Here is a 15,522-nt window from a genome sequence, read left to right as displayed (position 1 = left end):
AGAACGAAAAACAAAAATATTTACAGAAAGAGGGCAGGATGGCAAATGTCACTGCAGAACCAGCTTAGCTTAAATTCATTTACCTTAGTTTAGCTCGGCCGAAATTAACATAGTCATTTCCGTTACGGTTTAGATCTGATAATATCAAATTAAATTAGGTCTCATAAAGTTTGGTTAGGTTATATTAGCTAAAAATATATGCATTTCAATTCAAGATGAACTTGTCATTAAAAGCTTTTATTTAACCGGCTTTTTATGTCTATGGATCGAAATTACAAAGCTAAATTTCTATTACTTTATCTGACCAATTCATTTCATATTCGCACGTAGGTCAAGACCCAAGGACAATGCAATATGACATATATATATATATATATATATATATATATATATATATATATATATATATATATATATATATATATATACTAATATATATATATATAGTGCTATTTACCTCTCTATTACACGCGCATTTTTTTCATATTTAATCAGTGAAACTCTATTAACAATTTTAAAGTAGCCCTACTGACATTTTATTTCGAAAAGAATATATTAATAATCTTATATTTAGTAATGCACTAATTATAGAAACTTATTTTTTCTCTTAATATGCAATAATAAACTACTATTTAAAAAACTATAAAAATAAAGCGTGAATCACTTTCTATTGAACACCTTAAATTATTTTACTGAATTTTTCGTAATGAATCATGTTTTTTTACAGGTATTTAAAAAGTAGTGAATTATTAAATATTAAAGAAAATAATGTAGGTCTCCTTTTTTATTGCATATATATATATATATATATATATATATATGTGTGTGTGTGTGTGTGTGTGTGTGTGTGAAAAATGTTATATGCATTTTAATATTTGTCTCTTGGCCAGTAATCATAATCTGGCTAATGCGTATGTAAGTTCGTAAAGATTATCTACCTGTTACTGTAAAATACTATATCAGTTTGGGTTTTATGTTTTTTTTTGAAAGGGTTACAAAAATGCAATATAATAAACCAAGTCTTACGAATCTAATGTACATTTATATACATCCACATACCCATCATGCAATTCTAAACATCGCTCAGTAGTCTTGTCGACCATTGGATGATTACGCATTACAAATCCAAGCACAATGCCTGGTTGTTAAGATTAGCAGAGACAGAAGTTGCCCACGTTTCAGGCGCCCTTTCCTTACACAATTGGTGGAATCAAATATACCTAACCTAATCCTTAAATAACATGATTTTATTTTAGTTATACTGAGCTGATTAAAATGAAGATCGCAGTTCGCCTTCTTCTGATGTATGTTGCAAATCTCTGTGTTGTGACAGACAGGTCAATTAAATTAAACTATCTTCTTAAAATAAACATTTTCTTACATTGGTAATATATAGATAGACAGACAAACAAACAAACAAACAAAACAGACAGGTAGACAAACAAACAAAAACAACAACAGAGAGACAGACAAACAAAAAAGTTTGATTTTTAAATAGTTGGATCGGTGGATGAAAGGTTGGGTGGGTGGGTTTAGGGTTGGAGGTTGGATGAATTGATGGATAGAAGAATTTATTTTGAAATTGAAAAGGATGTGGATATGGATATAGACATATATGAATTTGTAGATTTACCTACGTTTTATTGTCTATCAAACAGTTGTTGCAAAACGACTGGTGAAGGCTGTACAAGTTACATGACGTGCTGTGTAGATTATGATTGTGTGGTTAATACAAGGTACATAATTTTTTTTTTCAGTTATTAAAATTATGAGTCGGATTTTCCTTAAAAAATTTCATAATTTTTTCAAAGGAGCTTTAATGTCCTTAAGGTTTATTGTTACTGAGATTTAATTTAAAATTGCCATCGAAACGAATTTTCGAAGCATGTTTTATTGTTCAATTTCCGATTGATTTATTATGCTAAACTCGAGAATAAGCTCGGTGTACATTGGCAAAATGTTTAAATAACAAAGTAGTTATTTTCAGACTAGAACAACGCTTGACACAACATGCAGACCTGGTTATTCAAAACGTTTAAGAGTGATTTGTTGTACAATCTTGGTTTTGTAAGTTGTACATAGGCTGTATGAGTTCTGTCCCCTGGCTTGAAAATAGTGCAAAAGACAACTTTCACGAACAAGAAATAATTCAAAAGTTTATAGACATCTCCGATTTTAATCTAATACTTATTGATGAAATGTCCACTATCAGGCTGAAGTGGTATTCAATTTATAGACTTTAATATTGCAAGTATGTAATAGCTTTAGGATACAAATAGTTTGATTATAGCAATTGTTGTTATCCAACTCACCATCAATATTTAGCTACAGAGACCAAAGATATTTAATAAAAACCTCCCTCCATTATTGTTTCATATTAGTTTTCTTTTCTTTCTTCATATAGAAGATATAAAGGAGATGGTGGAGAAAAAATATGTTGGCCTGTAAAGTAGTAAGTTATAGAGAGCTAAAACATAATGCGTAGTTTAAGGTTGTTTCTTTAAGTTTATAATACATTTTCTAACATAAAAGCCCGTGAAAGATACCCGCAAAATCCAATGCCAGTCGTAATACCCACGTACACTTTGAGACATATCCACACACACACCGGCAACAACCATAGTCTCATAGCGACCCGTTCACATTTGCCAAACCACTCCAAACTCGCTGCCACTACACGTAATCCCCAACACCACTACACTCCAAAATCCAGGTCCCTAATATATCATCAGACTCCCTTCATTCCATCCCTTAGCACGCATTTTTACGCTAACAAACAACCAAGCTAATATATTGATTTATACTTTTAAAAAAAATATCTTCGCTATGTCTGTCTGCTATTTATAACACAAACTCCATTTTTTCAATACTTACCGACACTTTCACTATTAACATTGTTTGCGTCACATCTCCATCCAAAATCACAACATCTCAATCAACACATTCAGCAACTTCTTATTACTATCCCAACAAATTATCCTCATCTTCTATTGTTCATAAAATGTTTAGATAAATGATAAAATAGCAATGCTTTACACATTAACGTTGCATACAAAATTTTACTCAGCAAAACTTTGAAGTTTCCAATTATGAAACTGACTGCGCAGATCAAAGTATAACAAATAGGAAAGCTTTCAACATACTGAATTAAAAAAAAAAACAATCGATGATTAATGATTTACAAATTTTAGTGTGCGTATTAAACGTGTTTGTTTGTTGGGTAAGTTAAATTTAAAAAAAAAGAAATAATATAAACAGTCTTTAGGTTTAGAATTTTAATATTTGTAATTATATACATATAACTGTACTGGTATTATTTACTCTGTTTATTTTTTTCCCTTGCAGAAAAGAAAATGAATGAAAGAATCTTTACGAAAAAATAAACATCGGGCATTGACACATATTTTTTTGGGTTTTTTTTTTCTTTTTGATCTTTTACTAAATGAACGCGGATCATAATAAAACATTCAGTTGTGTCGCCAGATATATATATATATATATATATATATATATATATATATATATATATATATATATATATATATATATATATGTACACGCAAATATCTATATATATTTATATGTGTGTGAGAGAGAGAGAGAGTTTGACAGTCCGGAGAAGTCGGAAAAGGTTTAATAATAACGATGTATGATTGTCGTTCCCTAAAACTTTACTCGACGCCCATAAAATTCCTCTTAAGATGCATTGTCCTTTAAAAAAAGGTTAATAATGTCAGAAAAAATAAACATCATATGAGTTTAGAGGGCAGTTTGTAGCAGGTGTTAATTCGTTTCGAACAGTCTTTTTATGTTCTATCTTTGGAACAGTCTCTGTTATGACATAGTACATAGTTGTATTATAAGTTTGTTAGATTGAGGTCAAACGAAGTGTTTCCCACGCCTATGTTCCTTAGGAAGCCGAAACGAATAAAAAGAAGAAAATCAAAAGAGTTTAGAACAGTGAGCTCCATCGAAGCCAAGAGGTTCTGTACGTTAGTCTCAGGGCTTCCGCGGAGGTCAATACGCACAGCCGACTCATACGATTCACGATCGTATTGGGTCAGGACGATACAACTATTTAGAAGGTGTGTTGAATGCGCATATGAAACTGTTAGGGTTCTGTACCTCCAAAAAGTTAAGAACCACTACTTTAGAGTGTAATTTGTAGAAGGTGCAGGTCTACTTTTGGACGTGTTGTTAGAACAATTTCGATACTAGTGTATTACAGTTTAAAATTATGTTAGGTTGAACAAAGCAACAAACTGTGATAAAAAAAGCAATAAAAACAAGATCTATTCAGTACAATATACTAAATTTTTTCTCTCTTAAAATTGTTTGCAAAGAGTGTCACCATCCACCCGCTCCGACAGCCTTATATTTTACTGTTCGAATAGCAATACAAGAATCCGTGATATTTATTTCTCTTTAATGCAGTGAACCAGGTAAGATGTAATGCAATCAAGTAAAAGTATCTGATCTCTTACGTTGAAGTTGAGAGAATCGTAAGAATCGTACAAACTACTAGTCGCGTCATTTCTTAACAAAACTGGCTAGTGAAATTGTGCATTAAGCGTTGGTAAAGTTTGTTTCTTTTCTTAGTGCTAAAAGAGTTATCTACTCACCAATCCAATGTAAATCCTTGCGATTATAATTGGCGAAAAAGCCCCCACCCCACCATCTTTACAAAGTTGGTAGAGCGGGTTTTAAACGTCACTAACTCTTTTTTTAATGTCACACAATTGGAGTATATGTTTTACAGTTACAAAATCAAGGTAGATAACAGTAAAATCAGTATATCTTAATTTTCACTGTTTATAATTCAAAACTACAGCTTAAAATGAGCTTTTTAAAAAAAACAATTCTACCCCTTTTGGTGCCCCTCTAGGGTCGGCTTCCGGGGCGGCCTCCCCCCCCCCCTTAGCTACGCCTCTGCCTTTAGATAAATTCCTAGGCTATACCCGATCGTATTAATATTTAAAACGTATTTAACATACTAAGCCTATGTGGAATTGAAATGCATCGTTCAAAAATTCAATCAGCATCTATAGCTAATTATGAAGTCTCTTTTACTGTATGGCTCTGAGTTAGGTTACAGACAGTGAAGATTGAATAGGTGGTTGTTAAGGCAAAATATCAGAAAGACAGAAAATATCATCACTAAGCAGGTGCTTGTGTGAAGTCCACGGGGAAAGAGGAAGAGAAAAAGACCAAATACGTCTTGAAGGAAATCATTTGAAAAAGAGTAGGGTGAGGCTGGATTAAGGTTCGATCTTCTTAAAAATCAAGTGAGATGACAAAGTGTTGCCTACGCTTAAGCTTAGGATGAAGTAACGAATAAACAGAAGAATAGCGATACAAGAATCTTTTATATTTATTTCTCTTTAATATAGTGATCCAAGCAAGATGTAATTTAGTCAAGTAAAAGTATCTGATCTCACGTTGAAGTGAAAAGAATCGTAAGAATCGTACAAAGAACTAGTCGCGTCATTTCTTAACAATACTGGATAGTGAAATCATACATTGCGTTAATACAATTCTAAGTGTTACAGTAGTTATCTACCCACCTATCCAATACAAGTCAATGCGATTTTTGATGGCGAAAAAGTGCCAACAACCCCCACCCCATCCACCATCGTGAACAAAGTTGCAGAGCGGGTTTTAAAAGTCACTTACTCTTTATTTTAAATGTTACACAATCGCACAATATGCTTTAATGCAAATGGTTTCTTTTGTAAGTGGTAATGAATATCAACACACTAAACCAGTGTAAATTTTTAGATTTTAGTCTTCGAAAAAGCGCCTCCTTCTAGGAAAAGCTGGAAAGTGTTTTTTTTCCAGTCACTGTTTCTTAAGGGTATAAGTTTTACATTAACACAATCAATGTGGAAAACAGTTAAAGCAGTATGCGAATGCATTTAGCCGTTGAAATTCTTAACTTTCACTGTTTATAATTTAAAACTGCAGCTTAAATGGTATCTGGCTATCGCATCCAAAATATTCGTCTATAACAGCTGTTTCTCTAGTGTTTTTGCAATTGTTGCAAAAACTCACTTACTGACACTATAAGATTTCGCAAAAGAATGATAAACTAGTTATTATATGGGCAAAATAAATGCTATTTTGTTTAACCGTGAGACCTCAACAAAAACTTTTTTTTTCAAAATGGGGCGCCTTTTTCCGTGGCAATAATATTTTTAAAGGATTCCCTGTTGCATGAAAATATTTTCCCTCATGTACCTTAAGTTAGATACACACGAATAAAAAAAGGATTTTTATTAATTAAAAGGGTTTTGTTTTTACCAGTTATTTTTTTGAGCCTACCCTTTTTTAGGACTACCTACCCTTTGGGACGGAATGGTCGAGCGGTAGAGAGCTGGACTGCTAACCCGTACGTCTCGAGTTCGAATCCGGGTTCAAGTCATTAGACCGTCCCTGAGTGTGTAACTTCAATTTGGTATTTTCATTTATGTTGTCTGTTTCTTTAATTATATCTTAGTCATTTACTAGAAATCAATACTTATTTTGCTATTACTTTCCAGGTTACATTATGCCCTTCTGTCATAAACTCGAGAGAATAAAAATTAAAAATTTACACAAGCATCAAGTTTTGAATGTCACTCTTTAATATGTGTACAAATTGGATTGCTGTGTACCCAATTAAAAATATTATTAGCCTCTGCAAGTAACATATATTTAAAACATAGGAATTTAAATTAATATACAGTAGCTAGAGAAACATACTTTAAGTTAAGCCTAGTGGATAAAGTATAGCAACATTTCGTAAGTTCGGAAATTCCTGATCTGATATTCCAACACACAGTACCACATGACACTTACCTGGGAGTTTTAGCTATTTTTAGAAAATAGGTCAAATGGTTTTTTTAACACTTTTAAGTTAGTCACCAAACGTTACAGGTACTAAAGAATTGTTTTTTGTTTTTAATTAATTGTATGGCTTTTTTTCTGTTTTTACTTGTTTAAAATGTTTTCATCATAGAAAGAAGCCATTAGAAAACAGGTGAGTTAATTATTTAAAAAGTAAGCAATGGCAATATTTAATGTAGAAAACACACACACACACATGTATATATACATATATATACATACATATATATATATATATATATATATATACAGACGTATAGTTCTACAAATATACCACCCATATATACTTTTATACATAAACGTATATAAATATATATGTAAACCTATATTTATAATTATGCATATTATTTTTATTTATCTATATTTATATATGTATTTTTTTCAATATGTATTTGAAGAAGATTTGGCTACACTGATGATGTAATGTTAGAAAGTATGTTGGGACATTTAAAAAAATATTCCTGTGATTGCGTTAACACCTATCAGCAGATTGCTACGTATACAAACGTTCCCTTTAACTGACCTTACACAAGTCTTTAATTTGCCGGGGTGGTCATAAAATGCATTCTGTTTTCATAAGACTTATGCGAAAGGTTGTATATGCACGAATGCTGTAAAAACGAGAAAAACAACAGGTTTAAAGATAAACTAAATTAGTACATTTCACACCGATAAGGATGGTATGAAGTGCTTGGTGAATTTAACTCCTCTTTGGGGATAAAAATTGTGACGCTGAATGAGGCTATTGCTAAAGAATTAAACCACGGGATCGCCTTTAATCTGGAACTGGAGATGTAAATGTTGCAATTGAGGTATTTATTAATGTCAAAATTCTCACTCGCACATACAAACGCGCGAATATACATAGGCACATACACGCAGGCACATATGCGCATACAAACACTAACACACCGTTAAAACTTAGTTTTTTTTAACACGTTTTTCTTAACTCAGCTTCGCGTTTGTTTGTTTGTTGTTAAAATTGACATCGAAAATTAGCCCACTTCTGATTGCTCTAGATATCTGAAATTTGGCATGCAGGCTACTTTCGCCTAACAATTTCAGATGCAATCATAAAAACTAGCAATTAGAGACCGTAATTAGCTTAATTTAATTACGCCCCAAGGACCATAAAATTGAGGACATGATTTCTAAAGATACCGACAAGACTGGAGGCCTATTGACACAGTTACTTCGGCCCCAATCGATGTGAGCGCGCTGGCCGTGATCGTATAGTGGTTAGTACTTCGCGTTGTGGCCGCGACAACCCAGGTTCGAATCCTGGTCGCTCAAGATTTTTAGTCCGTGTATTTATAAACACTTAGTCAAGTCAGACTTAATCAAGTCATTAGATAAAGTAGAAAATAAACTATATAAAAAACTTTTTTAAAAACCACGTTTTTCATGTGTAGCAACGGACTAAAAAGGAGAAAATAAAATACTTAAAATAAACTTTTTAAAAAACCACGTTTTTCTTGTGGACTAAAAAGTAGAAAATAAATTTTTCTTTTGTGCTTCCTCGAGCTGTGCAGATTCTTGTGATGACTGACAAAAAACGTGGGTCGGGCAGATGGGTCGGGAAATTTGATCGTGAACGTACCCACGTTTTTTGTCAGTCATCACAAGAATCTGCACAGCTCGAGGAAGCACAAAAGAAAAATTTATTTTCTACTTTTTAGTCCACAAGAAAAACGTGGTTTTTTAAAAAGTTTTTTTAAGTATTTTTCCGGCTTAGGAAGGTTTATAACATTTAGATTTTTTTAGTTAACAGACTATCCAGTTAGTAGGCTCGTATGTCCGAACTCACCCCACAATGTAGCGCAGTACCAGAGGCAAGTCATGGGGTCTAGCACCTATTGGCTTACCTGGTAAGAACCCACGGTCGATAACGACCAACATGCAGTGATCGAACCGACATCTTCAAAAGCCAGTTAGTCGGAGTTTACTGTGTCGAGGCCAGTCTGGTAAATGCGAGCTCTGTCATAATAGTAGCTAGACTCTCCAAAATGGTTCAAATCCAAAACATTTATTTACCCCGAAACCTTACATACGCCGCTGAGTAAAAGTAAGTAAAGTTTCCCTTTCATACCTGACGGTCTATGGGGCAAGTGAAGTAGAGTTCACTTGTTTCTGTGACCTCGGCATATGAAGAGTAGCCTCACTTTATAAACGTAACTTTACGAAAGTGAATGTATACATTGATTTAGCCTAATTACGTCAGATCTTTCCTCTTTCTGTTACATATATATCTAAACATATTAATTTTAAGCAAAAAATACGTATTGTATTTTAACTTTTAAGAGTCACCTCATTTAATTTAGAAACATCTTCTGAATGCTAAGATAAAAGAACGACAGTTGATAAAAATATAGGCCTACTTTAATATTTTTTTCTAATTGTTGTTTCCTTATCAGATTGTATGGCGAAGATTTGAGAAATGCCATCTAAAAGAGTGTGAAGGACAAGGATTTATAAATTTAACAATACGGACTATCAGGATCTGAATTAATAATGTTTTTGTTGTTCTCCGTTAACCTCAAGTTCATCAATACACAAAAGACGTCATATACAATACACAATACACATTTTAAACCGTCTTTTCTGTCATATTATCTTTACTCGAACAAATGTGTCACAAATAAACCAAACAAGTTATTTAGCCAGTGCGGTGTCTTAATTTTTCATACACAAGTAATAGCGGGGAAATTAAACAACCGTGATAGTTTATTTTTAAAGCTAGGTTATAAATAGAATTTCGCAGTAACTGACTGAACGGCCATTTTGAAAACCTTTTATCTTGAAGCTGATGGTAAGAGCTTGATTTTTCTTTTGATGTCTTAGTTTATAGATTAAGATAGATAGAGCATGTATTTGGATTGAATTGAAAACACATTATTGAAAATTGATTAAGAAATATGTAACAGTTATTAACTAAATTCAACATTTTCAGCAACATTTTGGAAACTGCCAGTAGGCAATTCCTGCAGTTGCTTTAGCATTCCTCTTGTTTTAAAATTAAATGAGGAATATATAGGCCTATAAGGCATGTGTTTGGATACAAGTGTTGGAATTTGTCATTTGATTATTGAGTGTACGTGTTTGCTATGTCTAAATACAATTGCACGCATACTGTCTTTGTTGAAAACATTTGAAACAACGGTACAGAAGTTTCTACGATAGTGGAAAAAACACGATATATTTTTTATCAATGCCAGTACCGGTCGAGTTATTGAATTCATAGCTCAGGTTAAGTTTTTTTTTTCTTTAAAGTTTTCAACTCCCGTTCCACACTTTGACGTTGGTGGGAGGAGGATATAGAAGACATCACCGTCCCTTACCATTCCCTAACTTGTCCTTGGAGCGGGAGTGAGGTGTCTTGGATAAGGAGGTTATACGTTGCCACTGAAAATGACTGTCGATCCTAGAATCAAGATCTATACATCATACTGAATTACCATTTTCAATTGTAGACTCTAGCTAATAATTAAAAATAATTTGTAAAATAGTTCAAACTACAAGATACACAAAACAGCTCATAGATCCGTAAGTGACTTCAATTACATTTTGTTGTAATTAAACTGGAATAATATGTTAATTTAAAATTGAATCATTACACATTCGTCATAAGATGAAAAATATGAAAATAGAAACTTATAGTATCGATATTTAAAAAAGAAATCGTGTCCTTGCTTTTAATGAAAGTCATCATTACAAAATGCACAATTAATGAAAATTGCAATAATTAATCCTATTGTTTGTAGATTTTATTTTATTATGGCATTTGTGTAACCAATAAGCTTTATTTAAAATAAAAATCTAAGTAGTTTTAACTGAATACAATGTGTTTGTATTTTGTTGTCTATACCAGCATATATAGAGCATGTACGTTTTTCTAAATTTATCTTCTTAAATTTATTTAGAATGACGTCTTCATTTTAAATAAATTGTTATTATGATTTTAATATTACTGTCACAGACTGTATAATTAGGTATGTTTATATTATATTGTGTTTTACATGAAGTTGCATGAATGTAGAGTACCTGGCTAGCGGAAGGACTGTCTGAGCGACTCGTCATGTATTTTCCCATGCTTTTGGGTGAGATCGCTCATGTACGTAAGGGGAGAGAATGGACCGTATAAAAGGTAGAGCGAAAGGTGAACGGGGTGCTTGTGCTTGGACTTGGAGACTAGCTGTGAATGTAGGATGTCACTACGTCAATTTGATTTGTGACTGTTATTGTACTTATACCAGTTGTGACTATGGATTTACTATGGATCTATTAATTCTCTGTATAAAGTGTAAATAAAGTTATAGTTGAAGCTACTACTATTGCTCGTGTGAGTTTATTAAACGTACCCATAATAACAACAATGAAGTTGATGTTGTTACAATTACAAAAAAATTATTTCTATGATGCAGCTTTTAGAATAATTTGAAAGTTATTTTTTGTGAATAATCAAGTCTTTAGAAATAACTAAGGCTAATTAAGCAAAAAACATTATAAAGTTATCTACATTATAATTTATTTTCATATTGAGATTACATATTGAAAATCACATTTAATGAAAATTTTTAAAAGGTTTACCGAAAGCAAATTTCAAAAGAAACAGTTAGCCTACCACCATATTTGCTATGATTATAAAAAAACCAAAATATTAAACTTAAACACCTAATGTTTTCTGTATAACTCTAATATTATTTTCTTTCTTTTACTTGTAAGAAGAAAATTGTTGACTACTAGGTTACTATTTGTTAAATAAAGCTTGGTTCATTAAACATAAGAAATTGGTATACCCAAATGTCGATAATTCTACAGCTAGTGTCATGTTTAAATTTTGCTATCAATTCTTCATTAGTTTAATTATTATTGTCATATTATAATTAAGTCTTATTTTAAATGCTCTATTAATGATACAGAACTTTATCTACAGAAACAAACCATGGAAACCTCAATTGAATTAAGAGAAGAAAAACTAGACTCACAATTTGGACCTGAAGGTAGAGCCATATAAACATTAAATCCCTGATACGAACACATGTTTTAGTAATGTAGTTTAAGAACTAATATGACGGTTTGTAAATTAATATTTATTTATATTTTTTTTCCTGAATAAGTTACACGGGTTTTTTACAAGATAAAATATACATAATATAATACATAATATAATTTTTAAGAAACAAATTTTAGTGAAATTTTAGACAGTGTTGTGTGTAAAAAGGGAAACATTGACAGCTTTTGTTATATTTCTTGTCAAAACAAATTAAAATAAAGTATATTTAATGTGTTTTTATGTTTAAAAATTATAGGTATGTCATACTTTGAGAGTCCAGCTGAAGTTATCAACACTGACCAAATAAGTGTCTTTCATCCAGGTAAGATATGACCATTGTAAAGCCACTGTAATCTTAACAATTTAAAACTGGGCAAGTGTAAACACTCATGTGAGTTTGTTATAGCTGATTTAGATACCCGTAGAACAAGTTCAAAGATACATTCAATTTGTATTGGTTTAAAGCTGCTTAAATAATATGCTGTTACTTTGCTCCTGTAGGCAATTTTGTTATTGTTCTTGTCGAAACCATGAGAACTTGATATATCCATATGTGAATACTTCTACAGGTGTTGTTATTTTCCCTATTCCTGTAGGAAATCATGAAGCTGAGATGTGCTATAGAGGAGAAGCTGAGTTACACAAACACGTTACTGACTGTAAGAAGAATCCAGGTCACAAAGGTTTTATACCTCTTAAAGATTTCAACACAAGTTGTCTCCCTTCACGTTACCATGACGACGACCTCGTTTCTGAGACAATTAAAGCAATGGCAGCAATAACTGTCCAGGTAAAGACTAAATTTACCAGTCTAGAGAGACCAGAGTTTTACCCAGGCACTCAAGTTCTATATCCATGTTATCAGGACAGAGGAAGTCACGTGATGAGAATTGGGACGGGAAAGGTGTATGAAGTGAACAAGTACACAGAGGGTGACAAAACGTGTCGTTGTGCCAAGTGTAAAGTCTCCGCCACACCCAGCAAAGTTTGGGGGGAGGTCCGTGTGGTATCTGCTACACATGTGGTCTTTGATGCCAGTGAGGCGAGACAGACCAGGTGTGTTTTAGGTTTTGATGACAATAAAAGTCCAGTGGTCAGTCTTGATGGCTGGGAGATGGAGGATGCAGAAATTGAGGGAGACAAGTGTCAGTTGTATTATACTACTTGTGACTTAGAGTTGCTTGATGAACTGGACAAGATAAATGAGCGCTTTGAGGATCTATGTGACGAAGTAAAGGACAAATACAGGGGATTTGATGACGTGGACAAGTTGACCGTTATAGTGTCACATCCTCATGGCTGTCCTAAACAGGTCTCTGTAGGACAATGGACACACAAACGTGAGAGGTTCGATTACTTAACAATGACCAGGTACTGGTATACAACATGTACATGTCCAGGCTCCAGTGGAGCGCCTGTCTATAGACAGGGGCATGACATGTTTTACCACCATCCTCACAGTGGATCAAACTCTAAAGGAAATTATAGTGGGGAGTGGTAAGACTAACGTAACTTTTAGTTCTCTCCCCTTGTCTACACAACGTAATAAAACAAATGGCGGAATTATGTGCTAAGACTTGCACGTTATTACATTTAAATGATTAAAACAAATGTTTCATTGGATGTAAAATATTTAAAGATTATTTTTGACATCTACCATTCTAAATTTTAGAGTTGTTTTGGTTTTAAAATGTTGTAAATATTTGTCCATAACTAATATTGTTGTCCTAGAAATCAAAGATATAAATGTTAGCCTAGATAGGCCCTAGCTAGATGTTCTTATAAATTATCTATTTTTTTGTTTACATATATTTTAAATAACTAGAAACTTAATCCTAAAAACAAAACATCTTTTTTTTATAATCGTTGGCTTCACTAAAAGATTTCTGACTTCTGCCATGTAAAACGAGTTACATTTACATTTTTGACCAGCTGTCTTGTGAGGATGGACGAATGCAGTATCTTTTTTACGGGGATTTCTTATATACCTGGTAAAGTTTTAAGAAATCGAACACAAGTCCAATTCAACATATACTACATCGGTTTGTTAATCAACACAAATAAATTGTTCTACTCATACCCTAACTAGTCTATACTATATACTGCCTACTAACACTAACTAACTATACACTCTCACGAACATCCCTAACACACTATATATCTATATTTAAATCTCCGGAAGTTACATTTATCGACCCACCTCTACGACTTTGATGATGCGGCAAAAAGTGACCGATGTTCACCGCCTTACATAGTCTCGTCGACAGCAACCAGTGAAACTGCATGGGTTGATTGCTTAGCCCCAAGATAAGAGTTTATTATTTTTTTTTTACATAACTGTTCGAGGACAAAATACGCATTTAAAACATATTTTTCAGGCATCTCTTCGGCATGGAACTCCTCCCCCCTCCAAAAACACGTCCTCAAACTAAAAATTATAAATACAATATCTATATAAAATATATACTTCAACCAATGTCCCCCCCCCCAAATAACAAAGGTAAATGTCTGAAAGAAACACTGCTAATTTGCAAAGTACGTATGATGAACCCCCATTGTGGAAAATCACCTGTAGCAAAAGTTGTCAAAGTGACGGGAAAAAACAGTGGCAGTATTAGAAAACGCTCAAAACTGACCAAAGTCAGCATTTGTATATTTAAATGTAATTAAATTCCTGAAAAAACGACAGTGAAATTTACAGCTTTATTAAGTGTACTACTAAAATTATGTGTATTAAAACACAATCAGTAATTTGCGGTCTCCGAAAGGCAATTGTCTGCCTTTTCGCAGAGTACGTGGCCGTTCTGGTGCGTGGAAGCAACTGCAGTTCACGGACGACACTCTGATTAAGCGATGGCTAGTAAATTTGTTTCTTCCATTTAGTTTCAAATTGTATAAAAACTCTATTATCAGAACCTATTGAGCACTACTAACTTCACTTTGTTCAGAGCTTGTAAACATTTGTCGTGGATGACACAACTAATATGACTAAAAATATGTGCGGTAAAACCCTTTCAATATATTGTGATCTCGAAAAGATAGTAAACTGACCCTACTTCGCGCCTCCTAAAATCAGTCAACTAAATTTTACTCACGACGGCCTTTGATCAAGCAAACGCTGGCAAGTATTTTATCTTTTAATCCACGCTTTTATTCCCCACGCTTTTCTTTATAGTAATTAAAATAACAGTGTATTGTTATTATATATAAAAAAATTGTTTTATTTTCTCCATTTTAGTAATTTTTACATAAACGCTTGTTATTTAAACGTTTTTATGCAATTTTTTTCAGTACTTTTTTTTTGTTGTATGACTTAAAACATTTGCGCATCAAATGAAAATGAAAATGTGGAAAGAGTGGTACTATTTTTAGAAAAAATTCATTAACAAAAAAAATTAGGCATCGAATTAAGTCAAATTCAATGTCATATTGCATTGACTTTATGTCGTAACCTGGTTCCAACTTTGAAATGAATCTCTTAGTCAAAAGTGCCCGAAATTTTGCTCGTCCGTTTCGATCTATTTTTTTTTTGGACAGACTGACGACTGACGCAGAGGAAGCAAGTAAAATAAAAACGTGTAAAA

At 32.8% G+C, this 15,522-nt stretch overlaps 1 protein-coding gene and 1 long non-coding RNA gene across 4 annotated transcripts; both read left to right on the top strand.

The window, feature by feature from the left end:
- Positions 1-1,262: 1,262 nt before the first annotated feature.
- LOC131944347 (uncharacterized) lies at positions 1,263-3,392 on the top strand. Its single transcript, XR_009387011.1, has 4 exons — positions 1,263-1,337; positions 1,659-1,736; positions 2,405-2,452; positions 3,346-3,392. It is a non-coding gene; the product is annotated as an uncharacterized LOC131944347 (long non-coding RNA).
- Positions 3,393-6,952: 3,560 nt separating this feature from the next.
- Positions 6,953-13,844, top strand: LOC131944362 (uncharacterized). Of its 3 annotated transcripts, XM_059304921.1 has the most exons (5): positions 9,300-9,694; positions 10,156-10,428; positions 11,819-11,885; positions 12,195-12,260; positions 12,535-13,844. In XM_059304921.1, the coding sequence occupies exons 3-5, from the start codon at positions 11,828-11,830 to the stop codon at positions 13,437-13,439; spliced, it is 1,029 nt and encodes a 342-aa protein (XP_059160904.1). In that variant the 5' UTR covers positions 9,300-9,694; positions 10,156-10,428; positions 11,819-11,827; the 3' UTR covers positions 13,440-13,844. The 3 variants fall into 3 exon arrangements, with proteins under 3 accessions (XP_059160905.1, XP_059160903.1, XP_059160904.1); XM_059304922.1 differs by lacking the exons at positions 9,300-9,694; positions 10,156-10,428 and adding an exon at positions 6,953-7,018; XM_059304920.1 differs by lacking the exon at positions 10,156-10,428 and having other exon boundaries at positions 9,179-9,694.
- Positions 13,845-15,522: the final 1,678 nt, after the last annotated feature.

Source organism: Physella acuta, unplaced genomic scaffold, assembly GCF_028476545.2.
Source record: "Physella acuta isolate Inbredline_101_S28 unplaced genomic scaffold, ASM2847654v3 ptg000489l, whole genome shotgun sequence".
NCBI classification, from domain to species: Eukaryota; Metazoa; Mollusca; class Gastropoda; family Physidae; genus Physella; species Physella acuta.
The sequence above is the reverse complement of the archived record's forward strand: the minus strand, read 5'-3'. Positions and strand labels throughout refer to the sequence as shown.